General features: G+C 41.7%; 1 protein-coding gene across 4 annotated transcripts in view; it reads right to left on the reverse strand.

Moving 5' to 3' along the window:
• The window catches only part of LOC141196869 (phosphatidylinositol 3,4,5-trisphosphate 3-phosphatase TPTE2-like), a 70,035-nt gene extending 52,338 nt beyond the window's left edge, over positions 1 to 17,697 (reverse strand). For 2 of the 4 annotated variants that reach the window (XM_073662608.1, XM_073662604.1), the window contains exons 1-2: positions 17,223 to 17,375; positions 1,992 to 2,061 (exon numbers count right to left, since the gene is read on the reverse strand). In XM_073662608.1, coding sequence (XP_073518709.1) covers positions 1,992 to 2,041 — 50 coding nt within the window. In that variant the 5' untranslated portion in view covers positions 2,042 to 2,061; positions 17,223 to 17,375. Of the gene's footprint in view, positions 1 to 1,991; positions 2,062 to 12,828; positions 12,848 to 17,222; positions 17,376 to 17,410 lie in introns of those variants that run through there. The other 2 variants (XM_073662606.1, XM_073662605.1) reach the window with 2 other exon arrangements.
• Positions 17,698 to 19,674: the final 1,977 nt, after the last annotated feature.

Consider the following 19,674-nt stretch of genomic DNA (forward strand, 5'->3'; position numbering starts at 1 on the left):
ACCATGTCTGAGTGCTGTTCACAAGTTTGGGGAGGGTCTTAAATAGTCAGAAAAGGCTGGCAAAAGAGATCTTTAATCCACACATGTGAAGCTCATTATTCTTGGTGCCTGAACTACTTCTTAATACTTTAGGGGGACCAAACAGAATTCTTGTGGTTTGAGGGGTTGAATAATAAATGACACTCTGAATTAACTTTTTACGTTTTAAAAAAAAAAAAAAAAAAAATTTGCTACAGTGCATTTCCCACTTCCAGGCTAATCTACAGTACAAATGTCACAATGCCAAGTTAATTCCGCATGTGTCAACCAGCTAAATCTGCAGGGGGTTGAATACTACTTGTAGGCACTGTATATTTTTTCTAGCACGTTGTTTGCATTGTTCTAATTGCCCCTACAATATACTTTTCTCACACAGCAGATCCAAGACCTCTGACACTGATAAGCAAAACTATGAGTGGAAATACAAAGTAATAAAGATTGTCAACATAGCTCAGTCTTTATGATCATTACTATGATCATTGTGTAAGATAGTGTCTCTCATGTTTGGAACTTCCATTATGTCTGTGTTGCTGCAACTTACATGATTACAATGATTTTACGGCTTTGCTTTCTATTTAGAGTCTAGGGTACATTTCTACTTATGAAGAGTGACATGCCTGACATGCCAGGGTAGCAAGGCATATAGGCCGTGCAATGCTCCTCTGGGAAATTAAATCTGCAAATTGCCTCTTCAGTGGGGAAGAGGACTTGAACGCTACTACCACCTATTGGAAGCAGCGATCATGTTGGATCCTTCTCTCCCCCAACATCATCTGTTTGGGATGACTCTGGATATCCCCATGCACATTACACTATCACCCGATCAAGCCAATATAGGCCAGTTTGGCTCTCATTAGTCTAAATGATTGGGGATCTTAAGTGTGAATTGAAAATCTGATATACCGTAATACTTTTTTTTTTTTATTAAATATTAAACTTTATGTAGCATGGGAATTACGTATTTTATAGTATGGTCATACTTTTTGAAAATAATTTTTCAGTTTTTTTGGTTGTTTATTTTAATTACTGAGAATTAAAATGAAGTATATGTGTACATGTAAAGCAGGTTATGCTACAGCTCATGATGCTGCCCAGATTGCTATCATTTGAATTGTGATACAAGGACCATCGCTTGATAATTGCTCCTCATTTAGTGCTCAATTCTCCTGCAAGTGCCACCACAGAACAAATTAAATGGATTTTCCGGGATTAAAATTTTTATGACTGAAGATGTTACAGTGTCTTTACTAGCAACTGTGCAATGTACTTTTGTTAATAAAATAATGTCAATATATTCTTAGCAGTTATGTAACTGTTTATCTCCTGTTGTGATGATGTCCCGTATACCGGTCAGATATCCTACAGCCTAAAAATCACTGCACAATATACCTACAATATATATATGATTTCTAGGGTTTGATTCAGTGGCACAATCTGTGATTAGTCAATTCTCAGCGGTTAGCACTGATGCTTTGCAGCACTGGGGTCCTGGTTTCAAATACCACCAAGGACAATAACTGCAAGGAGTTTGTGTGTTCTCCCCTTGTTTGTGTGGGTTTTCTCTGGGTTCTCCGGTTACCTCCCACACTCCAAAAACATACTGATAGGGAATCTAGATTGTGAGCCCCAATGGGGACAGTGATGACACCGTCTGTGAAGAGCTGCAGGATATGATGGAGCCATATCAGGCTGGTAGCAGAGGCAGCATTGGAGAAGCACAGGGTGCAGGGCACTGAGGATGGACGGATCTAACATGATATAGTAGGGGATGTTTTTTACTCCGGAATGTTACCTTTCTAATTCTGTATATTTTCCCACAAAAGATTGCATGGAAAGAAAAGAAAAAAAAAACAATGGGGGGAGAAGTCAGGTCTTCACCTTGGATAATCTCTCTGCTCGTATTAATACTTAGCATACTTCCTGTTTAAAAATTATCTGAGTTGATCACTCACCCATTGACTTCAACGACCTCTGCCCTCGGAGCAAATCTTACAGCTGACATCTTGTCAATGAATGCCGGAGCTAAGAGGAAAGGGAAAAAATAACTAAAACGTGGTACATTCTCATCTATATGTAATTGTAACAAAATTCATAAATCACAGGTTTGATATAAATTCATTTATTTTGCATCTTCATTGTTACTTACTGTCATTGTATCACCATAATCTGTAGTACTTCATGGAGAATGTGTTTGGAGCATTTAAACACATACATGAAAGTAGGCACATGGGCACCAAATTCACAGGAACTCAAGTATACAACATAGACTCTTAGCATTTTATGAATGCAGCTACAGAAGGGGTCAGCTCATATGCCCATCTTTGTTAATTAATGTAATAAAGGATGATAGATCAGTTGAAGAGACATCAGATAATGAATTCAGAAAACCAAAGTTTGTCTCTGTTATAATACATTTAAATTGAAGTTTTTCATACAAATGACAAAAACAAACTACCTGAGCTGACGTTTTTATTGATACCACTTTGGGGTAGATACAATTTTTTGATCAGCTCTTATTGCATTTTGCTGCAATGTTGCAGCGGCCAAAAAAACATAATTCTGGCGTTTTGACTTTGTTTCTCGTTACGCTTTTTAACGATTGGATTAATTTATGTTATATTTTGATAGATCCATTTTTTTTTTTAAAGCAGCAATACCAAATATGTGTTTTTTTTTATTTTTAACGGGGCAAAAGGAGGGGGGTGAAATGAACTTTTGTGACTTTTTATTTTTTTTATATTTTGAAAAACTTTTAGTTCTCACTTTTTATTGTCTTCTGATCACTTGTGCCATACATAGCAGTAATCACAATCTTCTATGAATGACGGCCACGTTAAAGGAGAGATTCGACTTGGGACCCTGGATAGTTTGACATGCAGAAGTAGTGCTGTTGCTTCAAAAGCATCCAGCAACTGTCACAAATAACACAAGCACAGGAGACAGGAAGTGTTGTGCTTCAGAAGCATCCAGCAACTAGAGAGGTTAACACAGTCACAGGAGACAGGGAGTGTTTTAGCAGAGCCCCAGAGGCAACAGACAGGATTCAGATCAGTAGATAAACTAAACACAGGTCACATAAACTCCCTGAACTAACAGTGCAGGGTATTATCAAGCAGGAAGATAAGGACTGGAAGGAATTGTGTCACAGGGATCATCTCCCTGATCAAACCCTCCCCTCCTCCATCTCCATGCAGGATAAAGAATGCTGTGTACTATTGTGTCCTTGTGAAGGAAAAGCCTGTGGTTGTGTATGCATAGAAGTGTGCTGCTAAGAGATCTAATCTATGCCAAATTATGCTACTGAAGATACTGTAATACTGTGCCTTGTGAAGAAACTACTGTATTGTTACTAGAGCCGGTTGCTCAGGAAACTCAGACTGTACTGTAATGAAGATTGTTGCTGTAATATCCCTGAATTGCACTGGCCGTGCTTCAGATTAAATTCCACTGTTAAACATTGAAAAAGACTCAGATGTGTCTGGTCAGCATTTGAATCTATCGTGTGCCTGAGAGAAGCTGCAGCCTATGGTCGCCCTGTGTAACGGTTCCCCCAGGATTCTAAAGAATTCATGAAACCCGTCTCGCCCTATCTGAACCTAGCGGCGTACGTGTAACAATAGTAATATTCAGATGTACTATACATTTATGGTCTACTTGGCAATGAATAAAATTGCCATCATTTTGCGGGTTATGCCGGGGTGGTGAAGAAGATCATAGACCCTATGGATTGGTGACAAATGTGTTCAAAGTTTAATTATTTCAGCTATACATCTCAATGTCATGAAACCTGGTAAAGAATTCAGCCTAGGTGGTTGGTGTCATCTTAGACCTCTGAAAATCCTACTGGTTGGATAGGAGCGTCCTATGCAATAAATGTGAATTTCCAGATGGTAAAATATAAGCTGGATGGCCTATATATTTAATGTGTGTAAGGTTGCTAAATCAAATGAGTGGAACTTAGGCTGAGCAAACACCCGACATTGAACATAGTTTTGAATCAGCATCGAACGTCTCCATACAGTAACTGGACAGAAGTGCACATCTATTGATTGGATTTGAATATACAGTAAGGACATCAGCACTGTAACATCACACTTTGCTAATGCGTCCTTCTGATCTGGATATTTTCACACCTTGCTGCAAAGGACCATTGTAAAGTTCCCACACTGCATTACCCCTTTGTGCGCTTATATGCTAACATGTTCATCTAGTGCTCTGGAAGGACTTCAGTCCCCATTCTGGAAGAGAGTGGGAGCTCCAAAGTCAAAAAAGTGCACATGGCATGACTATTTTTTGATCTTCAAATTGTTAAAGGACTCTGTCAGTACAGAATGACTGTTCAAACCAAGTACAGACGCTCAGTGCAGCCTTGGTGTGGCCAAAAATTTAAGTGCACCTTCCTACCAGCTTGTTTTCCCTCTATAAAGCCAGAGCTGTCAATCAAAATAGAGAGGAGTTGGAGTAGTGATAGAGAGAAAACAAGTAGGTGGGAAGTGGCATTTAAATGTTTGGCCACCCTAAGTGTGCACAAAGCGCCTGTACTTCCTTTAAACAGTCCCTTTAAAATGATTTTACACTATCAGGTTTTATGTCCCCAAATGCTCCTACATACTTCTTAAGCAACAAAGATGGCAGTCACTTTCCTGGGTCCAGCGCTGGCTCTCCACTACTGGTCTAGCCAAAGTGGATGCCAGGGGCCCCTAAACTTAGTGACTGGTTGCAGTGGTAATGTGCACTGTAGCCGTGTCTTCACCGCGGCAGCCAGTAAACAGGGATTGAAGCAGTGGAAGAAAGCCGGCACTGGACATGGAGATGGTGAGTATCACCTGTGTTTGTTGTTTTAGAGGTATAGGAACGTTTGGGAACATTAAACTTGATAGCGAATCCCCTTTTAAGGCTCTGCACACAACCAAAACTACTTTTTCTTTAATTCTCTTCCCAGGATGCATGTGTTTTTAATGAGGAGAAGGGAATAAGTGGCTGTCAGACACCTCTAGCAGTGACTTATCTCCCCTATGAATGAAAGGATCAAGCATCAAAAAATTCATCATGCCTGATCCTTCTGTGCTCTAATAAAATCTGTCGGGGAGAGTCAGGAGGCCCCCACGTACTTTAAAGAGTCACCTGGTTCAGCCAAGAGCAGAGGGATTAGTTGCTTTTACTCTAATGTGTATGGGGGCTTTTATTGTTATTTTCAAAGGGGCATGATGCTGTTTTCAGCACTGTGTTATCCCATAGGCACGCACTTTGCAGGGGAGAACATGATGTGTGCAATTCAGCAGATTTTAATTGAATAACAGGGAAGTAGGAAGTGGACAGTATTTTTCTGATAAGAGAAAAAGTCTGAATTGCATAATCCAGTTGCCATAAGCTACTTTACATATACTGTAAATGCATATTTCAGCAGAAAAATCACAGTGATTAGGGCTTAGGCAAGAAATTAGGTAGGACATTGCAAGTGCCATTTTTTGATATTGTAAAGAGGATTTATTACCTGTAATAACCTGCCAGTCGTTACTCTGCCTAATTCCCACATTATAGACTCCATTGCTGGATTCATCATTAGATATGCAAATAGCATGTTCATAGAAGTAGAGAACAGGATCTCTAGTGCCCCATATTGGAGTTAGCAGTCCTAAGCTCTAGGACTCCAATACAAAATCTGTAACGTAGCCCCTAACTAGACAGATATATTGGTTTAGACTTGCCGACCTGAAAGTTAAATGCCCATAGATCAGCTATATGAATGACTATGAAAATTGTACATTCACACTGAAGGCATCAAAACTATGAATTAACACATGTGGAATTATAGACTTAACAAAAAAGTGTGAAACAACTGAAAATATGTCTTATATTCTAGGTTCTTCAAAGTAGCCACCTTTTGCTTTGATGACTGCTTTGCACACTCTTGGCATTCTCTTGATGAGCTGCAAGAGGTAGTCACAGGAAATGGTTTTCACTTCACAGGTGTGCCTTGTCAGGTTTAATAAGTGGGATTTCTTGCCTTATAAATGGGGTTGGGACCATCAGTTGTGTTGTGCAGAAGTTTGGTGGATAAACAGCTGATAGTCCTACTGAATAGACTGTTAGAATTTGTATTATGGCAAGAAAAAAGCAGATAAGTAAAGAAAAAAGAGTGGCCATCATTACTTTAAGAAATGAAGGTCAGTCAGTGCGAAAAATTGGGAAAACTTTGAAAGTGTCCCCAAGTGCAGTTGCAAAAACCATCAAGCGCTACAAAGAAACTGGCTCACATGAGGACCACCCCAGGAAAGAAAGACCAAGAGTCACCTCTGCTTCTGAGGATAAGTTTATCCAAGTCACCAGCCTCAGAAATCGCAGGTTAACAGCAGCTCAGATTAGAGACCAGGTCAATGCCACACAGAGTTCCAGCAGCAGACACATCTCTTCAACAACTGTTAAGAGGAGACTTTGTGCAGCAGGCCTTCATGGTAAAATAGCTGCTAGGAAACCACTGCTAAGGACAGGCAATAAGCAGAAGAGACTTGTTTGGGCTAAAGAACACAAGGAATGGACATTAGACCAGTGGAAATCTGTGCTTTGGTCTGATGAGTCCAAATTTGAGATCTTTGGTTCCAACCACCGTGTCTTTGTGCGACGCAGAAAAGGTGAACGGATGGACTCTACATGCCTGGTTCCCACCGTGAAGCATGGAGGAGGAGGTGTGATGGTGTGGGGGTGCTTTGCTGGTGACACTGTTGGGGATTTATTCAAAATTGAAGGCATACTGAACCAGCATGGCTACCACAGCATCTTGCAGTGGCATGCTATTCCATCCGGTTTGCGTTTAGTTGGACCATCATTTATTTTTCAACAGGACAATGACCCCAAACACACCTCAAGGCTGTGTAAGGGCTATTTGACCAAGAAGGAGAGTGATGGGGTGCTATGCCAGATGACCTGGCCTCCACAGTCACCAGACCTGAACCCAATCGAGATGATTTGGGGTGAGCTGGACCGCAGAGTGAAGGCAAAAGGTCCAACAAGTGCTAAGCATCTCTGGGAACTCCTTCAAGATTGTTGGAAGACCATTTCCGGTGACTACCTCTTGAAGCTCATCAAGAGAATGCCAAGAGTGTGCAAAGCAGTCATCAAAGCAAAAGGTGGCTACTTTGAAGAACCTAGAATATAAGACATATTTTCAGTTGTTTCACACTTTTTTGATAAGTATATAATTCCACATGTGTTAATCCATAGCTTTGATGCCTTCAGTGTGAATGTACAAATTTCATAGTCATGAAAATACAGAATAATCTTTAAATGAGAAGGTGTGTCCAAATTTTTGGTCTGTACTGTAGGTGTTATGCACGTGGTTGTGGAACTACTGTGCCGTCGTCCAGAGAAAGCCTTGAGGGGTGTAACTAAGCAAACACCTGGTTCTTCACTAGAGCCCCTGATGGTGTAGTTATACTTGAACTCAGGTGAATGCCAGGTGCTACTCCAGGATGGACTCCGGAGCAGCGGCAGCTGACCCCCAAAGTGTCAGGAAAGCAGGACCGGCCAGGAACTGGTTTACATGGAGGGATACGGCTGGTAGACAGATGCGGAATCAGGTACAGGCAGGATACGTACAGGAACACAGGACAGCCACAGGTACGGGATCACAGGTACACAGGTGCTGGTTCAGGCGGATCAGGAACAGGACTAGGCACAGGCAGGATGGGTTCAGGTATACGTATGGCAGGACGGACAGGATCAGGTGCAGACAGGACGGAAAGGGTCAGGTAAACGGGATGGACAGGATCAGATTCAGAGTGCACAGGTACGGGGAACTTACAACTAGGTAGCACAATGTACAGTATACTGATAACTGACGTTGCTAAGGCACCTCCCAAAAGGGAAAGGTGTCTTAAATATAAGACGTCTCACAGCTATTGTCTGGGGACCTTTTTTAGCAGCGTGTGAGGGCTGGCTCTTTAACAGGCAGGGAGCGCACGCCCTAAGCACGCTCCCAGGAGACCTGCGTGCTCTGCGCTGGTCCTGGGAGAAAACAGACACCAAGGGAGCAGGAACGGGTAAGTGAGCATGCCGGCCTCCGTGCAGGAGGGAGGAAGGGGACACGTGATCATTGCCTTCTGTGTGCTTTAACTGTCATTATTCTCGGCAGCACAAGTCCTGTTTACACAGGACAATGTGCTGCTGAGAATGATAATTTTTAAGTCAGAATAAAAATCATATCACCCAATGATTGAGCATTTTGCTAATTCCTCGGGTGATTAGTGTGGCGCCCCTGCGGGTTCAGTCGCCACAGAGGTACTGCATCTCACCCAGAGGTGTGGTATCTCACTCTCAGGTAAGGAAGGAGTACTGCCCGGGACCCTAACACCTGCATCCAACACTACACTACTCCAGACCAGCAGGAGGGGCAAGATGCGTCGCCTCCTGCTGAGCCCTGTCCCTGGCTGGAGTCGGGGGAACCAAAGTAGGGGGAACCATGTAGTGGGTGTGGATGGAGGAAGAAGTTCAGAGGAGCACTTGTTAGGAATAGTATAAAGAGAGAAGCCATCTTGGGAGTTCAGATCAGTCTGAGAGGAGAAGTAGAGGGAGCAGGAGCTCTGTAAGAGCTCTGCTCAGGAGGAGGGCCTAGCCAGAGAGGCCCAAGACTGAAGAGAGAGAGAGGAGCAGGAGAAAGGCTCCAGGAACGTGGAAGGGACCCCAGGGGTACAGGTAGTGCTCGAGGCCACCCGTACGCCCGAATCTACCAGGAGGTGGAGGGGTCAGGTCGCACAAAGAGGACCGGTCCCTAAAGTAGCAGACTTCTTTAAGCCTCAACTAGGAAACCAGAGGCTGCAGTATTTCAGGTACTGCAGCCAAAAGCCACATCTAATCACCAGAAAGGTGGCCATAGAGGACCCAGGGGACAGAGAAGACGTCGCCCGGCAAGGTCCGCGGCCACTGGCCTGAGACACTGGGTGTGAGGTGCAGGGAGACGGCCAGAAGGGGGTCCCATTACGTACTCCGGAGAGACCTGGGAGTTTGCTGAACCCCTCCCTGAGTAAGCACAGGACGCCGAGGGAAGTTACTCTAGTACTGGTAACTGGAAGTCTAAGAAACTGTGAGTAAACCCTGAGGACTGCACCTTACTGTCACCGTGATCATTATCTGCGCCATCCTCTGCACTACACCATAACAGCAACATCTACACTGCCCTGGAGCTAAGCTCTACCTGTGGAGAGCTAAACCAACTCTGCTGCATTCACAGCAGCTCCAGAGGACCTGCTCCGCAACGGCGGCTACCTATAGCCGCATACCACAGGTGGCGTCACGAACTGTATATAAAAACTATAAATCCCCTGTAAATAATTCCCTTTTGATTGACCGCCCTGGGCCACTGACCGGGTCAACGCCACTGTGACATCTCCCCTAGCAATGACCGGCCCGGCACCGAGTACCCCTCGGCCCAGGGGGCGCGTCATTAGCAGCCTGTTTAGACTGCAAGATTATTGAGAAAACATCCTTCCTAGGAATCCTCCTCGTCTCTCATAACTGGCTAGTGTAAATGCACCCAAAGATTCCTGTATCTGCCTGAGCTGAAGTCATCCGGTAATTATTAGGATTACTGAGTAGTTGTAAAGTGATGTTGCCATGTTGATTCAAGTCTTCCTTATCATATAATCTGTGTTTCATAAAGCAACAATCATCTCCGTGCAGTTCTAGGTCACAAGTGCATGAATTCCTCGTACTCGTGTGTACAGACACTGAACACTACGTCCTATAGTCCAATAATAGTTACTGTGTTAATAATATACAAACTCAGAGTTAATAATGAAGACGTATGACTAACTGTAGTCAAACTAGGAAGCAAATTATTTTCCTACAAAAGGTTGAATAAAATAACCAATTTCTATGTAAGTGAATGTCTGCTACAATACAAAGAAACAAGAGCTGAGTAGCACATTTATTGTAAGGGATTGTCCGGGACATTTATATAACTTGACATAGACTCTTACATGTGGAATCCTAACAGTGTACAATATACTCACTGCTAGGATTCTGCTGTTTCTACATTCCTGGCCCTTGTCACGTAACTGCTCTATAAGTGACTTGCTTACAGCAGAACTTGTAGCAACCGCTTCCTCTTCACTTCTCTCAATGGTCTCAATCGAGAAAAGCAATGGAGAAGCAGTGGCCCAGGAAGAAGCCAAGAGGCGAAACTTAAAGTTGCGCAGATTAACTCACTACAAGATATGGTTTTAAGTGTGCTGTTTTAAACATGTTTTTATTTAGTACAATAAAAATGTTTACGCAGAAGCAGGTCCCAACATACATCATGATTGGAGGACTTATCCCACCTCACTCTTGTTGCGGTGTTGAGACACTGAGTCAGAATGCACATAGTGGCTTAAAGACATGTCACCGCTGCTGGCACTCTGACGGCAGTGTGAATGTGATCCCGCTACTGTGCTTCCTTATGGGAACAGGAGAATCAAGTACGTCCATTGCCACCTCCACACATCATTTTTATTATTGACTTTATCATCTCGCCAGATGTTATATGTTGCAGCATATGGCACTAATATACTGACTTCTTGATATTGGTTTGTAGTTTTGCTCCAATATTTGTAAGTCTTTAAGATATATTCATAATAATTTCATATGGTTTGATCATTAGTTGGCACTTGTAGAAGTATTATATCCATTTGTCACTCACCTTCATGCAATTTATTATACTGTAGCAGAATCCTAACAGTGAGTACATTACACGCTGTTAGGATTTCACATGTCAAAGTCCATGCCAAATTTTAAAAATGTCTTGGACAACCGCTTTACTGATGTTGCATTTAATATAATGCTATAGTATTGTTTAAGTGGAATGTACATGAGTGATTTTCCACTCAGATTATCACAGCATGCACTGGTTTCGGGCTCTCTGAGAAGCTTTGTATGTTAAATGGCACATACAGTAGGTCCCACACCATGGAGTTGCGCAGATGCGACTGGCCTGAGGATTCACACTGGATCTGGGAATATTCGACAGTGAGTCACCCCTTAATGTCACTGTCACTTATCGCTATGGAAAAAATTCTTTGAGGAATAATAATGAATCCCATTGGATTAAGTCACAAACAGTAGTCCTTCAGATCAAATTGGCCCATAGCAAAGCAAGCATTTCTTATTTGTGGAGTCCTCCACAGCTCCAGCACCACCCTCCACTACTCTCCACAATCTTTGTTTATAGGGTCAGTCATTGTCCTCAATGAATGATGGCAAGGTAGGCAGCATGAGCTAAGGCAAGGGATTGGCTACTGTGGTCATGTGTTGTAGACATGACATCACCGCTGCAGCACTGTCAACAGAGACTGGAGCGGAAAAGCGGAGAGAAAGCGCTGGAGCTGCAGGGTCTATGACAGGTAATAATGCTTAAAGGGGTTTTTCCACTAACAAAAGTTCATTTTAATCAATTGTTCTTGGAATGATAACTTCCACAATTGAATGTATTTAAATAAAATGTCCCTGTGCTAAGATAATCTTATAAATGTGCCCCTGCTGTGTACTGTGTAATGGCTGTGTCTGACCATGTACAGAACATGGTCTGATCATACCACATCTCCTGGGCAGGGGAGGATGCAAACGAGTATACAGACATTACAGCAGGGGATCACAGCTGATTCTTTCCGTGAGGTTAAACATTGTTTAAAAACAGGATGTGAAATGTTTTACCTCACACAAAGAATCAGCTGTGATCCCGTGCTGTAATGTCTGTATACTCTTTTTCTTCCTCCCCTGCCCAGGAGCTGTGGTATGATCAGACCATGTTCCTGTACGGTGAGACACAGCCATTACACAGTACACAGCAGGGGCACATTTATAAGATTATCTCAGCACAGGAACATTTTATTTAAACACATCCAATTGTGGAAATTATTATTATTCCAAAATCTATTGATTAAAATGAACTTTCGTTCATGGGAAAACCCCTTTAAATTGTTTATTTTAAAATAAAGGGACTGAGTGTTAATTTTGCCTGAAGATAGACAACTCTTTTAAGCAACAGAGCAGGGGATAAGCAGTAATCAGTTACACTCTGATATCACTTGTCTCCATTGAAAAATCAGTCCTAGATCAGGGGTCAGGCAGACCTCACAGATAGACGGCTCACTGACATAAGTCTAGTCTAAACGGAGTGATCAAAGGAGCGCAGGAGGTCATGAATTGAGCGGCAGCCTACCGTACTCAGCCATGATTATTATTTTATTTATTATTTCTCATTGCTTTTGTAGCACCAGCATATTCCGCAGCCCTGTACAGAAACTGTCACCACTCGCATCAGTCGCTATTTCCAATGGGGCTCATGATCGGTTTTCTATTTATCAGACACAGACTGAAGTCCAATTTATATGAGGTCAATTCATCTTGTAGTATAATTTTTGGAACCAGAGCCATCGTGCCGCTCAGGAGACTGACAGTTAATATCAGATGCAAAGGTTACTGACTTGAGTATGAGTATAGTTAAATGAGACTTTTTTCCACATTATTTTCCGGAGATTTTTTACCCGCATTTTAAAGTTTCATTAGGCAGCAACCATATGCATGTGCATGTGTGGCGTCCATTTTCACACATACAGGAGACTTGTACGCACCCATTATAATCGATGGGGCCAATGTTAGTCTAATGTTTGGGGTTTTGAGATAGTGCCTGACACCTGGTTGGTATATTTGAGTGAAAAGGTCTCAGCCCTAATTACCATCTAATAGTGTCTGATAGTAAATAGTAAGTAATAAACTAAGTATCTCAGTGTCTGGTATCAGTAGCAATTACATTACCTTATCCAGTATCTGTTTCCTGTAATGCAATATAACCACATGTTATAATTCACCCGGGTGAGCACTATGGCAAGCAAAGAATAAAGTTAATGGTGCTAGTCTATGTAGATTCAATGGAGATTTACAAACGCACTGAACTGATATATCAGACCAAATAAACAGTGCAGCCTCCCTCATAATTTTACATCATACCATTAACATATAAGTATTGTTTGTGAATGGAGCTGAGCTGCAGTACCACATATAACCTGTGGACAGGTGTGGCACTGTGTAAACACAGCAATCATGTTTTTTAACCTAGTTCAATGTTTTTAAAGATCCTGTCCACAGTTGTTTTCCCTAGATAAAAGTGGTGCCGGAGCAGTCCAAAATTACTGCTTCCCTCTGAAATATCAGTATGTCTAGCCAATAGATTGTGAGTGTAATGGAGGGCTTTGGATCCGATCAATCTCAGTTTTGGTCATCCTATGAATATGGAAATTTTAGGAGCCTATAATTTTAATTTGGGTATTGCTTAGCTCTTCTGGTCTTGCAGAAGAGAAAATCAATCACCGTCCTTTATTCTCTAGAAATAATTTAGTTCACATGGAAAATAGGGCAGATAACTGTAGACAAGGAGTGAAAGGATCTGTCAGGTTCCCCAAGATCCCTGAAATCCCACCAGTATCCTTTAAGTGTATGGTATGTCATAACGCAGCTGCTAAGAGCTGCAAAAACACTTTTATATTGCCGCTGATGAAATGCTAATTAGGCACGACTAGTCTGATGGGGCATAAATTCCCCGGACTAGCCCAGCCTTAGCCTGGTGGGGCATAAATTCCCCGGACTAGTCCAGCCTTAGCCTGGTGGGGCATAAATTCCCTGGACTAGTCCAGCCTTAGCCTGGTGGTGCATAAATTCCCTGGACTAGTCCAGCCTTAGCCTGGTGGTGCATAAATTCCCTGGACTAGTCCAGCCTTAGCCTGGTGGTGCATAAATTCCCTGGACTAGTCCAGCCTTAGCCTAGTGGGGCATACATTCCTCAGACTAGTCCAGCCTTAGCCTAGTGGGGCATACATTCCCTGGACTAGTCCAGCATCTTGGCGTCAATTACATATTCTTCACTGTCCCCCAACATAGCCTAAGTATGCAAGATATCCTGCACTGAAGCTATGGTGGGGTACAATGAAGAAGATATCAGTGACACCGAGTGTGCGTGATTACAACACCCGTGACAGGAGAAGTCCGGAGAAGTAGAAGTGTTGCCCAAATACTACAAGTGTTTTTGCTGATCATAGCAGCAGAGTTTTTGTATACAATAAACTTGATTAAAACACTGTAATATGGCTCTGAAAAATACTGGTGGTAGATTGGGAACCTTGGGGAACCTGACAAGTTCCTTTTAACTACCATCTATGTCTAGCTTAAAGGGGCATTTACACTGCAAGATAATTGTGAACAAGCATTGTTAAAAATGCTCGTTTCGCTATTATCTCCCATGTAAAAAGGTTGCAAAATGCGCGTTCATCAGGTAAAATGACATTTTATGCAGTATAACAGATCATCGTTCTAGGCGATGCATCGTGCTGTATTAACAGGACTCCTGCTGCCAAGAACAATGGCAGCCTATGTGCACTCAGGGATCTATAACAGAACGCCCAGTGTGCTTCATTTACTTTGGTCTCCTGTATAAACAGGCATCCAAACGACTGCCGATCAGTAAAAGTTTCCTGATCAGCGGTCGTATCGTGTCGCCGATCGGTCTGTGTAAACAAACGCTTATGTTAACCCTGCTTTGTGGTTTTGGTTCATAATGGAAACCACTACATAATGCCAGGTCTCTTGTACAACAGATACCAACGGTGGCTTATAGATCCCTTTGATTAAGGATCCGTTTACATAGACCGAGTTGCGGCACAATACAACCGCCGATCGGTAAACTTTTACTGACCGGCGTTCATTTGAATGCCAGTTTAAACAGGTAGACCAAAATAAATGATGCGCATAGTTCCATAGTTCTCGCAGTGTGAATCCTATTTATACAGGACAATGTACCACCAAGAATGATGATCATTTATGCCTCATAAAAGATTACTTTACCCGCTGAACAAGCGTTTTACTCGTTCATTGGGTGATCGGCAGCCTGTTTACATGGCAAGACAATTGTGAAACGTGCATTTTAACAACGCTTGTTCACAATTATCTTGCCGTGTAAATGCCCCATTTACAATGGGGTCCATTGGCTTTTGTTGCTGACAGCCATTCGTGTAGTACTACTCTTCTCATCAAATAAAACAGAACCGACAGTGAAGGCTCCAGAGATGCTAACAGACTTATCTGTGGTTTACAAATAGGAATCTCCTACTAGATACACAGATAAGAGTAACAAGTTCAGTAAGATAAATTATGTCTGCAGTAAAATGTGCCTGGAAACCAAAATAAACATTACCACACATTACTGGCAGTTCATGTATTCATATTCTAAGCTTCCCATGCTATTCCTTGTAGCGACAGTGATGGCTTTGCCTTCCAGTGCTATCCTTTATCTGCCTGAGCCTTTCTCTGACTGCAGCAATCCGTGAGCCTGAGGAAGGTCTGACAAGACTGAAACGTCAGGTGTATTCTTTGGCACATAAAGACTGCCGGGGTCCTCACTGCTGATCTAACTAAAGAGTGGTATCCTGTCCGTGCACCCACACTAGACGGAGTGCCATGTATCCTACATACTATTTTTCCACATGATAAAAGATGTATCAATAAAACATGTAGAGTTTCTGCAAACATGATGACCATATTTATTAACATTTATTCATTACCCTTTAACCACATTTTATGAAATATTTATGGGCATGTTGTTGCCAATATTTACACCTATAAGTCCAATAATTGCCAGAAGACGTCCCCTATGTGGTTCATTTACAGCTGCTCCAAAATACTAATTGACATGTCACATAAAAACCAATATGTGTGTCCTGGATTCTACATGTGACATGTATGCTGTTAACTGTTTGCGATATGTGTACATACCGAGAGTGTGTGTATGTATATATACATATGTTTATATATATATATATATATATGTATATATACACACATTGTATTCTATACGTGAAATGGGCGTACATACTGTGGACGTGTGTATATATGCAAATCAGATTCTATATGGGACATGTACATACATATACAAAAGATATGTTTATATATTTATATATACCGTACCCATCAATGTCTATATATGACGATTGTATATATATTCTCCGGATTGTATATGTGACTTGTATGTACATGCTGAGGATGTGTGTATATATACCCTTCAGTTTCTATATATGACATGAGTACATACATAGGATGTGGTATATATATGTGTATATATATATATATATATATATATACTGTATATATATATACTGTATATATACATACCTGTCAGATTCTATATCTGATTTGTATACTTTGGGAGGATGTGCATATATACACACATATCCTCTATATGTACAAATGTCCTCTGATGGGCATATATAGTATATAGAATTTGACTGGCATATATACATGTCCTCAGTATGTGTACATGCACATATATATATGTTTACATGCACATCAGATTGTATATGTGATGTATATACTTTAGGATGATGTGTATACATATTGTAGGTGCCCGCTCATGTGTATTGGATTCTATATGTGATAGAAGTGAAATATAAGTGACAGAAGTTCACATCAGATGTAGGATGATTTTTCAGAGCCTCTCCAAGTATTACTAAAGACCGGTCATTCCTTGTGATCTCCTGTAGAATACAGTTTGGAGATGGTGCTGTATACATGGGCACCTGGTCGTGGTCACAGATCACATCCGACCATTTGTTGTAATGAGTTTCTTACACTTTGGAGAATCCCTTCCATCTACAATTGTTATCCTTTAGGACCAAACAATATTTCTATAACCAAAATTATCTGACTGAATAAGAGAGATGCACTTAAATATCACAAGAAAGATAAACCAAAAGAAAAATGGTGCTACAAAATATCTCACAAATACTGGGAATCAACTTTATGGAATATACAATATTATAATGGATTTTGTTAAAAAAAAAACAGAGCAGCTCAATGGAGGGCTAACAACAAGCCCCCCAAGGCTATAAACAGTATGTAATTAGTATGCCCAAATATTTATTGCAGTATATTCCCTAGTGGTTAACATATACATCAAATAGAAGATTATAGGAGGCAAACGTACATAGGAGCCCTGTTAGGTGTGTAGCCCTACACCCCCCAAAATTGTTACCATTTGTACATAGTCACTCGGATCAAATCTGAAGAAATACCCCATCACTACTATGGCCAGGAACCTCCGAACATGGGCTGTGAGCGGTGATAGGTGTAATGGGTCTTGTATGATGGGTGCATTGTAGTCTTACCTCTGCTGCCAGCACCTCCGCATCAGTAGAGTGACACTGCAGGAAGGCTGCACCTAGATGACTCCAGATCCATGTCACCTCCTCACATTTCTTGAATGAACTTGATTAGGCAGGAAGGTCTTAGGGACTGAGAAGGGGAGGGCGAATATGCGAAAGAAACAAAAACATTGGCACAAGTCTCTGCTCACCTCTGTACACTACTTCTGCCTCTTCTCCTTAATACTTTCTCTTCTTCACCTCTTCTCAACCTTGTTTTCCATCCCAGTGACTGTCTGTCTTCCTCCTCTTTCCTGCTGTCTCCTCTTCCTCTGCCCCCCTTCCCTCTTCTGTGAGTGCAGACCCAGCACTTTCCACTTCCTCTGATGACTTCTGCTGACTCTGTCTTGCATATTTTTTTCTCCAGCCATCCTTGTCCCTGACATTATTTCTGTAACATTATAGCTATACTGGAACTACTAAAATTATTATCCCTTCGAGCGTGAACTTTAACCCTTTTTACTGCTATTATAGCATATTCCGAGAGCAGGAAGTTTCAGGAATTTATGTCATGTGATCATTTTGATGATTATTCCCAGGATTTAACAATATATTTTTCCAGCAACTTGTGTGACTTGCCAGATGTTATCCCTTTTAGAGATGGAACTGATTTTACCAGGGATCGTAAAACCATTGTGTAAGGAAATTATAATTATAAACCAAGACTCAACTGTTTAAACCCACACCTGGCACTCTGATGGTCCCCATCAGTCTCTGTCTCCGTTTTCAGTGACTGCTGCAGCCAATCACAGGACTCAGCCATCTTGTACCATATGTACCACACGAGAGAGTGGAGGCCAGTGATAGGCTGTAGCAGTCACCTACATGTACAGGACATCATCACTACCGGATCCTGAATTACTGTCCAACCCCTTAATCTTCTGTAGGCTTCAGAGCTGTAATCAACTATCTTTTCTTGTAGGTTAAATGACTACACCGAGATTGCTTTGTAAATTAGCATATGCATTTTTTATCTGTGGATTTTCCACAGCTCATTCAAGTCTATGAGGAAATTTTGCAAATAAAATCATTATTTACTGCAAGAAAAATTGATGTATTGATTTACGGGTGTACATAGAAATCACGGGGCCTCATAGCAGAAGTTCTAATTGCCCCCACCCCCAACAAAGGAAAAAAACTAATTAAAATTTGGCGGGTCACTGAAGAGCATATCTCACAACTTTGCAGCCATTACAAAGTAATTTTCTTTCTATAGAAGCCCTAGATTTCCCTTTCATTGCACCCATAATGTAAGATGCCAGCAAGAGTGCCCCACAAACACTGTATGATACCCCCATGCTGTATTGCTCCACAGTACCCTCCACACGCACAGTATGATGATCGTATTGTACCCCACCTCAACTCTACCGGCAAAGTATGGTGACCCAACTGTGACTCCCACAAAGCCCTCCATGCAGTATAATATACTTAACCTTAGAATCAGATAGCACACGGACAGCACACAAACAAATATTATTCAAAAGGACTGCTCGGATGAAAGTTTTTTTCAGACGGCATCAGCGTTGCATGAGAAAATTCTCACGCAGCACCGGTGCCATAAGTGAGGTCACCAGTGTTCTCAGCTGATCATCAACTGATTGAACTCCAGTGATCTTACTCCCACAGCTCAGCGTATAGAGTGCTGCAGGGTGATCGGATCACCGTGGGATATCGGGATTACGGCGGTAGGTGAGTATGAAGTGTTTTTATTTTAATATCAATTTATTTTAACTTTTTTTTTTCACACTGCACACAGACACCGGCTGAAAAGACTATTTCTCCCCTCAGCCGTACCTGCTCCCACTATTATCAGCAGGAGAGGTCGTAGGGTAATGGAAAGAGTAGTCTCCCGCGGGCAATTCTTTGTGCGTTTTTGACGCGTTTTTGACTCATTGACTTGAATTGAGTAAGTCAAATACGCAGCAAACATCCGCAGCCCATCCGCATATATTTTTAAACCTGCGTTTTCGCTGTGGATTTGACTGACTCCATTCAAATAAGTGGGTGAAAAACGCAGCAAAACGCACAAAGAATCGACATACTGCAGATTTAAACGCAATGACAATCCTGAGAGGAAAATTCCTGATCTTGTGCACAGCACTTCAGGATTGTCATTGCATTAGCTGGCACACGGATTGCCTAGCATTTTTGGCCCATTTCCGCGATGAAAAAAATCAGGGTAAATGTACCAAAAACGCACCTTGTGCACATAGCATAAATGTGGAAGACATTACATACAGTATCATCCCACATCCTGAGGTTCTATTATTATGTCAGGTATCACACAGTCATTGAATTAGTTTCCATTTCTTTTCATTATATTATAAGGAGGAAACAATGCAATGTTATTGGGGCTATAAAATTTACTTAAAAAGACTTGTTCAATAAGACATGCAAATTGACTGAAACCCAAACA

The sequence above is a fragment of the Phyllobates terribilis genome, unplaced genomic scaffold (genome assembly GCF_046119375.1).
Source record: "Phyllobates terribilis strain yellow unplaced genomic scaffold, ASM4611937v1 Scaffold_2__4_contigs__length_985480577, whole genome shotgun sequence".
Lineage (NCBI taxonomy): Eukaryota > Metazoa > Chordata > Amphibia > Anura > Dendrobatidae > Phyllobates > Phyllobates terribilis.